Here is a 14,944-nt window from a genome sequence, read left to right on the forward strand (position 1 = left end):
CTCTTCATTGTGAGGAGCCAGAAGTGTCTGGTGCGACTTGTATAACCGCACACCTGACGTTGTGCCGGATGGCCTGGGCGTGACTCTGCTTTACATGTACCTGACGGGATGCATCTGTCTTCCGAGAAGCTCCATTGCTTCATTCCCCATTCATTGATTGTTGCCTTTTTGGCCCTCAGTGCAGGGAACCAATTGCCCTCTCCTTACCCGGCCCTTGACGACATCATGTTGCCAGGTTGTATTGTCCGGTTTGGGCAGTGGAAGTGATTAACTGGGCTGAACAATTGCTTATGGGAGCAATTTGAAGTGGGTCAAGAGACTGTGTGACCCGCCCCTCCCTCGCCCCCCTGCTTTGCAGAACTGGCTTGGTGTTGGCAGGCCCTTGTGGAACCTTTTTTTGAGCAACCCCTTGGGGGTGGGGGGGACTTCTGCTTTGCATCTTGCCCCCCCCGCCTTTCCTCGTTTTGTGCTTTCTCGAGTTTGTGTTGTACCTATAAGGAACATGCTAGTTCTTCTAACCAAGCATTGGCAAAGCCAATCTGTCTCGCCTACAAGACCTATCAGCTTTGCCAATGTTTTGTACCAATATTAGACAGCAGCACGTCTGCTGTGCAACATGGCTAAGAGCTATTTCAAAAAAGCAATGTGCCTCGACCACTGCTGGCTGTGACATAACACTTTATTTCATTGCTCCTGCAAGGCAACACAGAGGGAGAGAGGGTGAGAGACACGGAGGCAGATGGGGGGGAGGAACAAAAAAGAAAGTGCTATGGCTCTTCCACTGCTGGCTACACAATAGCACTTTTTTTTATTGCTACCAGAGGCAACACTGATGGAGGGAGTGAGGAAGGCAACACAGTAGGATAAAGGGAGAGACACAACATGGAGGGAAGGAAGCAAGGACATGGGCAAGGGAGCATTCTGACAACAGAAGGTGTGTGGGAGGGCTGGAGGCAAGCAGAAAGACAATGGAGGGAAGGTGGTAGGGAGGGGCTAGGGCATGCAGGCGGGCAACAAAGGGTCGCCGGGTAAGAGGGGCTGGATGAGGACCACAGAGGGGTGGAGTGGTACACTAAGGAGACAGTTGAACAACATGCATTCTTCTAGAGTGCTTAAACAAAATAAAAAATGAGTACCTGAAAAATGCACAATGGAAGGACACAAGTAATCCATGATCCAGGGAAAGGACACACATGAAGAGGAAGGAAGCTATGAGAGCTGACCAATTAGAAGCAAGCAAATCGGAATGAGAGTGAAGCCAACCAATGGAAAGCAATGGGAGGCATCTAAGCCCCTTGTAACAACAGAAGTTGGCACAAGAGACAGGGGATGTGGTGTCTTAGGTGAGATGTAAAAAGGAGCAGGATCCACAGGATTGATCATGCCTGGAACATGTTCCTCGGTTCGGAAAAGCTCAGAACTGCTACTTCCACTGACTTCTTAGTTCATAGCATTTTTTTGGAGGCATTCAGGAAATGACAATATTTAAATAGTCTCTGACATCCATTTTAATTTTTCTGACTTTTCTCATCTTAAATCGCACACCATACAATATGTTTTTGATCCCTGTCTTCAGTTGCAATCGTTAATGGCAAGTTGTATTTCTTTACGAAATGCTTTGTGTTTTTTCTTAAAAAAATTCATATGTTAAGCCTGTTTGCCTTTAAAGTTGTAAACATGTATCGTTTTGGTCAACAGCCCTGAAGAAATTCCATGAAGAGGGAAAAAATAGGTCTTTTGAAAAAATGTAATAAAATACGTTTTTAAGAAAGTCACATTTATTTGAAAAAAATGCATAAACATCTGAAAATTTAAAGGGACAACTAAGGCTATAAACAACATAAAGAATGTCTGAGCTATGTTGATTACTCTTGTTGACTCTGCCTCTCCCATTATATGTTTATTTATTATTCACGAGTTTTTGTGGTGGCTGGCTTGTTGAGGTGGGCACCAGTTGATGTACATATGGTAGAAATATGAAATGTGGTAACACAACCATAGCCATCTTTGTAAATTGTTACTATTAAACTTTAAAGTTATCATGTTTGCTGAATGGATAGAGCATTGAGGACAAATGCTAGTACGGCATCTACCATGTAACCCTGAGGGTTTCTTCAAAACGCGTTCCATGGCTTAATTATGATTATACAAGAAAAGTTTCTTAAGGGAAGATTGTGGTCAAAAAGTTGCAAGTGCCCTTGGTATTAGGACATATACTTGTAATGTGCTCTCACACGTAACTGTGCTTGCTTTGGACATACTGTTAAGCACACTAACCTTTGTCCTTACCAGCAATACTAAGGGTAGCTTGACCTTAATGTTGCCGGTAAGACTCGATCTGCACACTTGTTTAGGGTACTTGTGTGAGCAAAGAACTGTCTTCTCATCCTAAATGCACAGTATTTTTCCTTTGACTTGCAGGGCTGACATGATGACAGGTTCCGGACATTAGAAGGTGGTAGTAGATTGGACTCACAGCTGTGCGTCAGTGTAGTGCTACATCAGACTCAGTGGTGTACCTTGGTGGCGCCAGATTGGACCTGCCACGGTGTCACCCGGCGGCCCTCCGGAGGGCTCTGCCATGGCCGGGGGGCTGCTGCCACCCAAGGAAATGGAGGCCCATGCCTTGGCATGTCTCCTGCGGAGGAGCCCAGCAGCGGCCCTGGTCATCGACTGTCGTTCCTTCTCAGAGTACAACTCATGGCACGTTTCGGGCGCCATCAACATTGGCTGCTCAAAGCTGATGAAGAGGAGGCTGCAGCACGACAAGGTGGCAGTGGCAGATCTCCTGCAGGCTGGAATGCAGTGCAAGGTAAGGATGCCACCCTCTAGCTTGTGGTCAGTAATGTTATGCCTGTTCATGGTTGCCTCTTTGTGAAATAGTCCAGTATGCTTGAATCTTATCGGTTCAGTGCCTTTTCCAGGATCATACAGATTTTGTAACCAGTCTAGGGACCCCATGTCTGTCTTTGTTTAATTCTCCTGAGATCACTGACTTTATACCTGAGCTATATTTGCATCTGATTGGTATTCGTATCCCTTATCAGTTTCTTTGCCTACATTAGGTGGCCGCTGGCCCCGCATCTGTTCTTATTCGATTAATTAAAGTCTAGGATGTGCCTGTGTTGACCTGTTTAAGTAATAGTGCTGTGGTCATGGACTCTGTCATAGATGAATATTTACATGTATTGTGTATCTGAAGGTTTCTCTTTACTGCTTTCCTTTTCAACTCTATGTTCTAAAAGCATGTGTGTTTACTACATGCCTGCATTTGTGATTCTTCACTCTGAACACCTTTTCAGCTGAGGTGTCCTGGCTACTGCATTCACAAACAGCTTTGTCTCAGCAATAGGCCGTGTGGAAGGTCCAGTGGCCTATCACTTTTCTGAGAAGAGGCAAAATAGAGGCCCTTTTGTGCAATAACTCTCCATAGTCACAGACTTGTTGGTCAAATCATAAGGGTTACAAGGGTTTCCGAGAGGTTGACTGTAACTCAGTAATAAACAAACATGACAAAGCTAATAAGTGTAGAAAGCTTTTGAGCCAGTTAAGTTGCTTTGGAAAATGTTTGGGAAATGAGCGGAAAGTAGCACCTTAAAGCTGCAGCGCACTCTTTCAAAAATACATGGAACATAAAAAAGCTTGGCAGATAAAGCAAGCATTTACACTGCAATGGTCTCGGCATTGTTAAAGTTAGCGCTATTGGCATTGCTCATGACGTTATTTTTATTTATGTTTTTGTTTTTAAAACATAAATAAATGGCATTGTCATTTACAATGCCAATAGCTTAATCGCTCGCAAATGCGAGACCTATTGTATTTGCACCCACACACAGAGCCACACACAAAAAGCCACCCACACACACATACAGAGCCACCCACACAGAGCCGCACACACAGAGCCAACCACACAGAGCCACCCACACACACACAGAGCCACCTACACACACACAGAGCTACCCTCACACAGACAGAGCCAGCCACACACAGACAGAGCCACCCACACATAGATACACCTACAATAAAAGCTACCCACTCAGAGCCACACACACTGAGACAGAGCCACCACACAGACAGACAGAGCCACACACACAGACAGACAGAGCCACACACACAGACAGACAGAGCCACACACACAGACATACAGAGCCACAGACATACAGAGCCACACACACAGACACAGAGCCCAACACACACACAGAGCCCAACACACACACAGAGCCCAACACACACACAGAGCCACACACAGGGAACAGAGGGCAGAAAAACAATCACAACGAGGGAAGAGAGGGCAGAAAAACAATGACAACGAGGGAACAGAGGGCAGAAATCACAACGAGGGAACAGAGGGCAGAATCACAACGAGGGAACAGGGGGCAGAATCACAACGAGGGAACAGAGGGCAGAATCACAACGAGGGAACAGAGGGCGGAATCACAATCACAACGAGGGAACAGAGGGCAGAAAAACAATCACGAGGGAACAGAGGACAGAAAAACAATCACGAGGGAACAGAGGCAAGAAAAGCGAGCATTCAACAAAGGGGCACGGGGTGGAGGGAGAGCATACCTGCGTTATCCAAGCTGCGGGCCGGGGGTCACATAAGTTTCTCCTCCCTGGGATCTTGCGTGCGGGGCAATCACAGCGCTTGCAATCCAGGAAATGAAAAGGGAAAGCTCGGCCGAGCCAGCACCCGGGCCAGCATGTCTTTCCATTCCAGCCAATGGGAAGAGGAGAGAAAGAAAACAGAAAGAAACGAAAAAACACACCCCTCAATCCCAAAAAGACGGGGCTTAAACAGACAGACGCCCCTCTCCTCCAATTGCTGGCCTCCGTTTAGGTTCAAGCCCCACTACTCAAAAACAAAAAATCTCGCCAGCGAGACTGCGCAAGCGCAACCTTCGCTAGGCCGAGACCTAAAAAAAGGAAAACTAAAGGCCTGATCCTCCGGCCAAAGCTCATCAGCTGATGAAGTGCTCTACATTTCAAGAGGATGTGAAACAGTTGATCAGAAAACATGCCTTCACTCCCAGTGCAAACGAGACAGTGGTCGTAGAGAGCTGACCCATTGCCTCATACTATATGATGTGGTGGGTGGAAGAAAATGTGGCTAACAGGTGAACAGACCAATGGTTCAAGAAGGCTGGCCAATGACTCTTCTGTGTTTGTCTGTATGTATATTGATTACTCAAGGCTGGTGAGGCTCTAAACCAAACATCGGTAACCCTTGAAAGCACAGAATAATGCTTACCTTCCTTCTTTAGAAGGGTTAGTACAAATCCAGTAAAGCGATCACACAGCTTTACAATTGAAGAAACAAACAATATTTCAATGCAGAGCTGCAGAAATGTTGTTGCAGAATTCCACACTGAAGACACCCCATGTCACTAGGTTACATTATTGTTTCCCAGAGTATAGTCACAGTACAGGGTGTTTTTTGCATCCTTACTGAGGCTGTTTTCTAGCTTCCAGAATAGGTAGTTAGTGGTGTATGCGAAGAGAATAACTCCTCATTGGCTATTGCCCTCATTCTCATAAGGTTTCCCTCAAAATTGCTCCTTCCTTTTTTGTCACTCCATTGTTGCCACGAGAAATACCTGTTACAGCTGAGATAGCTTCATCTAGCTTGTTCTTCACTGGGCCACAAGACAGAGCTTAAAAAAATGAGTGACATTTTTAAATATTGGGCCAAATTAACAGACATAAACTATATTCAAAGGTTTAAAGGCAAGACATAGGCTGAAATCTCTCTTTTCAGCTCTGTGGGACTCTACACCCCAATTACTAATTGCTATCTTAAGACAACCACATTAGTAACAAGTACCATACAGCTTTTTTTACGAGCTCTCAATTCCGATTTTGGTGTCTGTTTCTGATGTACAGACAAAATTTTGTGAACCATTCTCGCTGACGGCAGTTAGAACATCTGTGGGCCAATCTCGAGGCTGCTATCACCATTTGAGCAGTTTCGAGATTGAGCGGAGCACGCTACTTTTGCGCTCCATAGGGGGCTGGGAGCCTGTGCGAGATGTCAGTGTGGTTGATGGTTTGGCTGTCCTAAGACGGCCGGTCAAATCGTCATGCGCACTGCCAGCAGTGCCCATCACACCTCCTCTCCGTGCTTCAGTACTGTGGCCCCGCTGACCCCCAAGACTCAGCCACCGGACTCAAAAATAAATGTATCTGCATCAAGATCATTTTAGTTTTTGTTTACCTCTGTGGCAGTGGGGCAACGCTCCTACGCCATAGCTGAGGAGCCGCCCCTGATTTACAGTGGGATGCTTTAAGTGTTTCAGGCTGTCCGTTCACCGGAGCCTGTTGTCAGCTTAACTTGAGCAAGCTAAATATCAGGTGTTTTCCTTGGAGAATGGAGGAATTAGAACACCACAACTGTCCTCCGATAAAGAAGGTGCATTGTTAGCTCCATGGGTTCATAGGTTCGGGCAATGTGAACTGCGAGGAAGAGAGTAGGGGTGCGTATGGCCAGAAATAGAATTTGTTTGCCTGCTTGTAGGACTGGTGTTGCTGAACAGGTGGATGAGGGTCCTAGAAGGGCAGAGTGGGTAACCTTTTTTCTTGTCAGCCAGTCCCCTAACCCTTCTGGAACAGTGTTATGTGACGTAACCAGGCTCTGGTCACACGAGGAAAGGAAACTGAGAGACTTTGTGGAACATGGATGTCCTTCAGTCTTATTTTCAAAATGTCCACAAGAACAAAGAAATCAGACAGTTCAAGGAGTAATGTTGCTGCAAAAATAAAAAAAAAGCCAGCCTGCAAAACCAAGCAAGAGGCGTCCAATAGTCAAGTGGAGGTTCTAGAAAACCTATGACAAACAACATAATTTCGGTACATCAGTGACGGATCTAGGCCCTACAGTCAAGGATTTCAATACCAATGGTTATTTTCTGGCCGCAGATTGTGAAACAAAGTCATCAACTAAAGGACAAGCTAAGAAAAAAAGCTATTCTGCTATAAAGTATCGCATTGGAGTATCCATGGTGGGAAGGCAGATGCCCTCTGCTTTGGGTGTTATAGATGGGCTGTCACACTGACTACATGGTTGCAAGCTGGGAAATATAGTCCACGACGCATACTAGTTCACCTCCAACTGTGCCTCTGAAGGAGGGCGGTTTCTGTGCTGTGCTTTTTTTCTAAAGCCGGATTGGGAGGAGTCGAGGATGTTGTGCTCTTCAATGAATGTTGCGAGTTGGCTGTTGATGGCTTTCTCTATGACTTTCGCTGGGATGGGGAGCAGGAAGATGGGTCTATAATTTTTGAGGTCGGTGGAGTCTGCCGAGGGTTTCTTGAGGAGGGGGTTGATCTCGGTGTGTTTACAATCGTTGGGGAATGATGCCGTTGCCAGGGAGCGGTTGATGGTGTGGCGGAGCATGGGTGCGATGGTGCCGCCGGCTCTGTTGAAAATGTAGTGGGGGCAGGTGTCCATGGGGGCCCGCAGTGGATTGAGTTCCTTGTCTTCACTGTGTCTTCGGTGGAGAGGGCTGTCCAGTTCTCGATCATTGGCTTCATGGTGTCGGGGGTGGTTGGTGAGGGTTCAGTGTGTTGGTGGTCTTCATCGAAGTTGCCGAAGATGCTCTTGATTTTGTGGTGAAAAAATTTGCTCAGTTTGTCGCAGAGGTCTTGTGAGGGTGGCATGTCGGTGGATTCGCTGACAGGTTGGGCGAACTCCTTGATGATGTTGAAGAGTTCTTTTCTGTTGTGTGCGTGGGTGGAGATTCTGTCTTCGATCGCTTTTTTCCTCGTTTTTCTGATGAGTTGGTGGTGGACTTTGGCAGCTGCTCTGAAGTTGTTGTGGGCTTCTGTGGATTTAGTGTTCCTCCAGTCCTTTTCGAGGTGGCGGCAGGTGCGTCTGGATTCTCGAAGTTCGGTGGTAAACCATCTAGCTTTCTTATATCTAATACCGACTCGCAAACCCTATTTTGCGAGTCGGTAATAGGTTACCGACTTGCAAAATAGGGTTAATACATGTCAAAAGACTAGGGGGCGTGGCTACCAGCCGAACATGGAGGACGTGAGCTGAGACTGCTCCGTTCTCACATCCTGCTAATTGGCAAAATATCCTGAAATCACCCGGTCTTATGTGGCCACCCCCGTGGAATTGATGCAACGGGAGAGTATAGCAGCTGCGGGATCGAAGCACCGAGCTGAACAAAGCTACCTACTGAGCTGCGGAGAGCGGCGCCTGCTGGGGCCTGGTCTGAAGTGGAGCCGCGGCCCACAGTGCGGATCGCATCCGGGAGGACGACTGGGGGAGAGACGGCGGCCGGGCGGTTCCCCGCTGCCTGCGCGCCACTGCCGGAGTCGCCCGCTGCGGAGAGAGGTGGGGCCCCATCCGATGCCACCCTTTGGCCTCATCGCTGGTAGACGTGGCGGACGGCGATACACCCGCTCGTGCTGAGGGACCGAGAACTGGCGTAATCGAAGGGGGTGAGCTGTGCGCCATAGCTTTGCGGCGGCCGGCGCTGGGCCCGGGGGTCTGCCTGGAGCGCCGCATTGAGGGGACACTGTGCGACGGAGCCGGGCCCGGGACGACAGATTGCTGGACACGGGTGAGCGACCCCCTTTCCCACCCCACGAACACAGAGGCAGCGAGGGCCGTAGTTACGGCCTATGAAAACGCGGGCGCAGAAGACAACATGGCGCCGTGAGGCAGGGGAGACCGACAGAACCGCGGACTGAGGGCGATAGTCCCCGGGGTAGCTTAGAACGCCGCCCCTGGACACCATCGAGGGAGGCCCTTGCTGCGGTATGTGAGAGGGAGCCACCGGTGCAGCAGGATACAGGCGAAAAGTCGTAATACAGTGCTTGTGTGGTACTGGCAGATCCTGTCCCAGAGATCAGTACCTGCAAACGAAACATACACGTGAAGCACGACGAGAGTTTTGCACTGATGCCCACGCCAGAAGCAGTGCCCGAAGCCCGCTACAAATATCCTTTGATTCCGCAGTAACGTACCAGCAGAAACGTAGGGGCAAGCAAGAGGAATAATCTGTCGGCGACGGCCTTGATCTACCTGGGAGCGCTCCGGACACGACAGCGAGAATCTATCATGGGGCGCAGATTAAAGCAGCCGGACCCGGGAGTGGGCACCCCGCTACAGTCCACGGGATCTGAGGACCCCCGTGGCGTCGTCCAATAATGAAGTGGTACCACCGACAGGCATGGGTTCGCAGGAGGCCAAACTGGACTTAATACTGACTGAAATAAGGGCGTCCAGAGAAGCGTTGGAATCAAGAATGGACGCGATGTCCACGGGTCTATCTCTGCTGAAAGCGGACCATAGTAAACTTGCGGGGAAAGTGCAGGAACATAAGCTGGCTCTTGATGACTTGATACCGCAGCAGACAGAACACTCCACGCGATTGGAGGAGATGGAACGTCAACTCAAGGAATTGCGGGACAGGGTGGACGATGTAGAAGGACGCTCGCGCCGCAATAATGTCTGCATCCTGGGAATTCCAGAAAGGCAGTGAGGGGACAAACCCTGCCCAGTTTGTGGAAGATTGGCTCAAGAACGTGGTGCGCCGACGGGCCTTACCCCCCTATATAGTGTGGAACGAGCGCATAGGGTGCCTCCAAGGCCGCCCAGACCGGGAGCACCCCCACGCCCCTTGATTGCACGACTGTTGCACTACAAGGACAGGGATACGATCCTTAAGGCCGCCCGAGAGAATGCCCCAGTGAAATTCGAAAATAGGACAATATCTCTATACCCGGATTTCACCCTCGCAGTCCAGAAAGCTAGATCGACCTTCTTGGGAGTGAAACGCACACTGCGGGATCGCAACGTAAAGTACTCCCTCCTTTTTCCAGCACGTCTAAGAATTATACACGGACACAAGGCTTATTTCTTCGATACCCCGGAGGAAGCAGCGGAATGGATGGAGGTAACACTCACACAGAGCGCCTCACAGGATCCACAGATGAAGGCAATGGAGGACCACCCACCCCAACAGGTGGTCCTGAATGATAACCAGGCGGCTCACGCCAATGGCACGACCATTGCAGACTCATCCCAGGCGCCGCCAGTGCAGAAGGCGGTCTTGGGAACATCACTCCTGACGACGTCATCTTTGGCGGCCCACGACGCTCTGGGGCGGCCAGAAACGGACAATCATTCTGGCACGCACACAGAAGTATCACACTCGGATGCTAGCTTGCAGTTGTTTCCGTGCATTTCAGCGCAAATGGCAAATGATTTTTGAATGCCCAAAATGCAACCACGGATTGGTAATGTATGTACATGTATACTCCATCAAGAGGGAATCGTCACATGCGATGCTGGGTTCCTGGAAATAGCAGGGTACAATGCAGGAACTTTAAGAGGACGATTGCCTAGTGAGTGACCCGGACTCACCCCCCCTAAGACGAAGGCACAGTTTCGATTGTTTTTCTTGTTTTTACCCACGTTGGGTAACAGATGTTTGGTCCTCATCTGGTTGTAGATGACGACCTTAAGGTTGGGAAGTTTCACACAATTAGTGCACTTAGACCACAATTCATTATGTATGATATCTTTACCGTGCTGTTTCTGACACCTACTACGTACACTACTCCCTATGATGACACCTAACACATACACCTTTTGCACCTGGAATGTGCGTGGCATGGGATTGTTACACAAGAGGAATAGAATATTGGCACAACTGAATAGGAGAAGGATAGCTATAGCCTGCTTACAAGAAACCCACTTAAATGGGTCAGAAGGCTCCAAATTGCACCAGAAATGGAAGGGCCAGTTATACGCCACCACCTATTCAGCCTTTTCTAGGGGGGCTGCCATATGGATAAGAAATTCAGTTCCCTTTAAATTGCTGGAACAGCGGTTGGATCGAGAGGGCAGATATGTCTTTGTACGTGGGACACTAAATGGCTCCTTAGTGGTGCTGGGTTGCATCTACGCCCCCAATACGGACCAGATAAAGTTCCTCAATACTCTTAGCAGGGTGCTGTCTGACTGGTCCGACTACGAATGGATAGTGGGAGGAGACTACAACGCGGTCCTGGATCTCTCCCTTGATAGGTCCCATCCACCACTGCACTCAGCTGAAAGCAGAAAGCAGGCAGAGGCGCTAGCACACTGGGCAGACAGCTGGGACATGTCGGATGCGTGTAGAGTCAAGCATGCGGGGCATAAAGAGTACACATTCTACTCTCCGCCACACAGATTACATACCAGGATAGACCTTTTTTCTGTTCCAACACATTACTGGGGTGCATTGAAACCGCTACACATATGGGAAAGACGCTGTCCGACCATAATCCAGTAGAATTAACAATGCACTGGGGGAGGATTTTGGCCCCAATACCGACCTGGCGCCTATCGCCTGGGGCACTTGAGGACCTGAAGAACTGAAATCTTCATTCTCAGGGGTCTCACTAATACAAAAGAACTTGGCACAGAAGCTGAAATATTAAAAGACATCTTTATTAAACTTAATAAGTGAGACTACGTCGCACAGGAGCCTTTAGCACCTGAATGAGGCAGTCTAAAGAATACAGAACACAGAGGTCTTTTATATGCTTAGGATTTACAAACTCAGCATAAAAGAAAGGGGCAGTCCTAGCTTCTGCAAGCATACAAAATACCTAATATGGACATATAAGATCTGCAAAATATTAGCCAATAGAAAAACATCATGTAACCAGAATGTCCCCCTTACGTCGTGTTTCTGCCCAACCCATAAGTCAATCAACTACAGCACTTATAGGTCAATCAGTAATGGCAGAACATGTCTGTATGCAGTTAGGCCAGCTAGTGTCTGAGATTGCTTTCAAAGCAAGGACAGAGGGGGGTTTTCTACACGTTGCAGTCCAAAGGGCAGAAACACTTCATGAATAGAGCAGTCTGTGTAAAGGCAACACAAATTGAAGACAAATGTAAGATGGAGTCAAAATTAAAGAACCTCAGACCCCCCTTTTGCCATTACACAGGCAAATCCTAAAATTATTTTGCAAACATTATGTATTTCAGTTACTATTGACAATGCCAATAAAACAATAGGAATCAGTCTCCAAACACTAATTCTATACAACCGCACGGGAAATACCCAGAGTCCGTCAAAGCCTCTTCTGGCAGGCTTCTATTGTCCATCAAATCCTGTTTCTGTTGTTTTCTTCCGCATGGGCCTCTACATTCAGGCCTTTTATGAAAATGATGTTACTCAGTATCCGTTGGAGTGCCTTCCTGGCAAACACTCACAGCTCACTTGAAAGTCTCAATGTCTCAATGCAGTGCACCAATATTTCCTGTGCTGCAGGCACTACAGATAGTGTGCTCTTCATTGATCAAGGGCACAGATCATCTCATGCAGACACAAGTACTATTAATCGGGGAAGAGCAACAGACTGTCACTCTCAGCAACACTTTCAGGCTCCAACACTTTCTTATTCAGTGTCAGAGGATGCTCGGGCTGCTCTTTCATGGGCACCATAATGTAGTGCCTTTTGCCAATCTCAAATCCTCCGGTGCACTGCACTTCCGTTGGAGCAAAGGAAAAGGGGTTGTGTGGCCAAAACTCAGGCCAAGGGGCTCAAGGGACTGCACACTGTCAGAGGTTAACCAGCACATGACAGGTGGGTGGAAAACTGAAGCCTCAAAAACAAGAATCCTTCTCTTTCGCTCTTTGCACTGAAATTCTGGTTCTGTGGCAAAACCAGATCCTCCTTCTTTTCTGATGTTCAACGCCTTCTGATGAAGCAAGCACAATACATTGGAGATACAGTTGATGAAACACTTTCTGGGTGTTGAGACTGTTCATCTGTTAGCTGTCACTGATGAGAATTAGAACTCATCTTTATCACCGTTCTGCAGGGTATCATTCTCCCTTTGACTCTGGAAGATCCCGCAGAACCTAGTGACGTAGAAAATGTGACACAGTTGTTTCCTTCAATTAAGTACAAAAACAGTTCATTGTACAGCAAGGGACTGCAAGCAAGTGGCCTGCAATCTTTAAAGGAGTGGCCATACGTCATGGGACATTTCTGGTCTAGAACACACTGTCATTCTCAAAGGCAATACAAAGACAAAGGCAGTAGGCAAAACAGTGCCTCTAGCCTCTTTAATTGGGTTTCCATGTGAGAGCATATCCTCTACCATCTAAGGGTAGATAGCGACATGGGAATTCTATCTGAATGGATGTTCTCACACATGGTGGCATTGTCTAATGGGGCAAACACATTTTTTTTCTAAATGATTACATATAGGTGTTCCTAAATTCCTTATCTAGAGCACCTCAAAAGAGAGATCACATAATACATTTTATCAGGGACATGTAGATACCTCCCTTTAAGAATTGTGCATCAGGTGGACTATGCAATGCAAAAGCTAATGATCAAAATGTGGAAACAAAAGACAAGAACTAGAGAGTCCTGGTATTTCCATTATTTAAAATACATCTGGTCCATCAAAAATTAAAGCAGCAGGAAAAAGGAACTAAAAACCAAATTAGAATAGGCATTGAATTTGTCATATTAAAAAAAACGTAAGGTGTCTCCTATTGAGGTAGAAAACCAGTCTGGTCATACAAAAGGGAATTATACATAATATGGGGTCTCTGGTACATTACTGCAGTCTGGAAGTGTGAACCTGAGCAATACACCAACTGGTAAAAGGAATTTGGAAAAGGGAAATGGGACTAGGTAAAAATGAAGCCTTGTTTCCTTTATGGTACAAAGCCATACACTACTTAGAAAGCAGAACAAAACTGACTAATGTGATATGGAAATTAGGTCACCATGTACAAGAGTCACAAATCTATAATTTATCCTTACGTCCAATCAGGATACATAAATTTAGGACTGCCTGTTCCTTAAAGGAAGAGGACAGTATCGTGACTAATTGCAGATGACACACTTTGATTATGTATATCTCTTTTTTATTTTCCTTCAAATACCATTAAAGCCAAATTTGACATACACTGATGAAGTGTTGTCTGTCTATCTGTGAAATTTAGTGTCAGAGCAAATCTACCCAACTGTTGTACAGGATACACATCGTCATATATATCCCTTCACAACACAGGTAAACTTGTAATATTATCAAAAAGCAGCAACATGAAACAAAAACATGCATTAAAAAAACACAAACAAAATGCACATATCAAGCCATCAGATATACTTGCGTATATCAAGCACAAAAAGCATAGACAAAACAATAGCATATGTAAATAAACGGAGACACACAACACTATTGCATGCACTTTTATGCACTGTGAACCTGCAGCTCAAAACAGAATATTCAGGCCTGCTTAATTTGTCAGGCTTAAAATCCTCACCAGGAACAATTCATAAAAGGATAAAATGCAAAAATATGTAAAACGCACGAACATTTCTGCACATAACACACAAAATATCAACTGTAACAACCATCTTTTGAAAACATGCCAAACCTTTTTAACTTTCCAAAAACTTTTTCACAGACACTCTGCGTGTCCCGTGCGCCAACACCCTTTGAGGCCCTGCTTTTCCAAGCAATAATTTCTCCATCTGTTTACACTTACTCCTAACTCCCACCTCACTCTAAGGCTGAAAAAGACAAAAAAAACTTCCCAACTCTTTATAACCTGCAATAACCAACCCTATTTAAAAACACATGATATATATATATTACTCCTGTTAGGGGCTACAATTTATTTCTATACTTAGATTATTAAAACAGTTACTGTGACTAATTCGCAGAGCATAATAACACACATACCAGTTTTTAGAACAAATGCTTGTTTGCAATGGTACTCATTTCATCTACCTTAAATGGATGAAGGCTCAGTTAGGTCCAGCAAAAGTTAAAACCTTCCACCCTGATATTAAACTCAAACATCTGCACCAGGCACATTGGCTCACTGACCTATTTAAAAGGAAACCCAAATGGGAACAACCTGCAAATTTGTAGTATACCTAAATGTATGTATTTACTGAAGCTTAAAGC

General features: G+C 46.6%; 1 protein-coding gene across 1 annotated transcript in view; it reads left to right on the forward strand.

Moving 5' to 3' along the window:
• The window catches only part of DUSP8 (dual specificity phosphatase 8), a 92,555-nt gene that overhangs the window by 15,490 nt on the left and 62,121 nt on the right, over nt 1–14,944 (forward strand). The window contains exon 2 of the mRNA XM_078682756.1: nt 2,422–2,812. Coding sequence (XP_078538882.1) covers nt 2,582–2,812 — 231 coding nt within the window. The 5' untranslated portion in view covers nt 2,422–2,581. The remainder of the gene's footprint in view (nt 1–2,421; nt 2,813–14,944) is intronic.

This window comes from Lissotriton helveticus, chromosome 3_1 (genome assembly GCF_964261635.1).
Source record: "Lissotriton helveticus chromosome 3_1, aLisHel1.1, whole genome shotgun sequence".
NCBI classification, from domain to species: domain Eukaryota; kingdom Metazoa; phylum Chordata; class Amphibia; order Caudata; family Salamandridae; genus Lissotriton; species Lissotriton helveticus.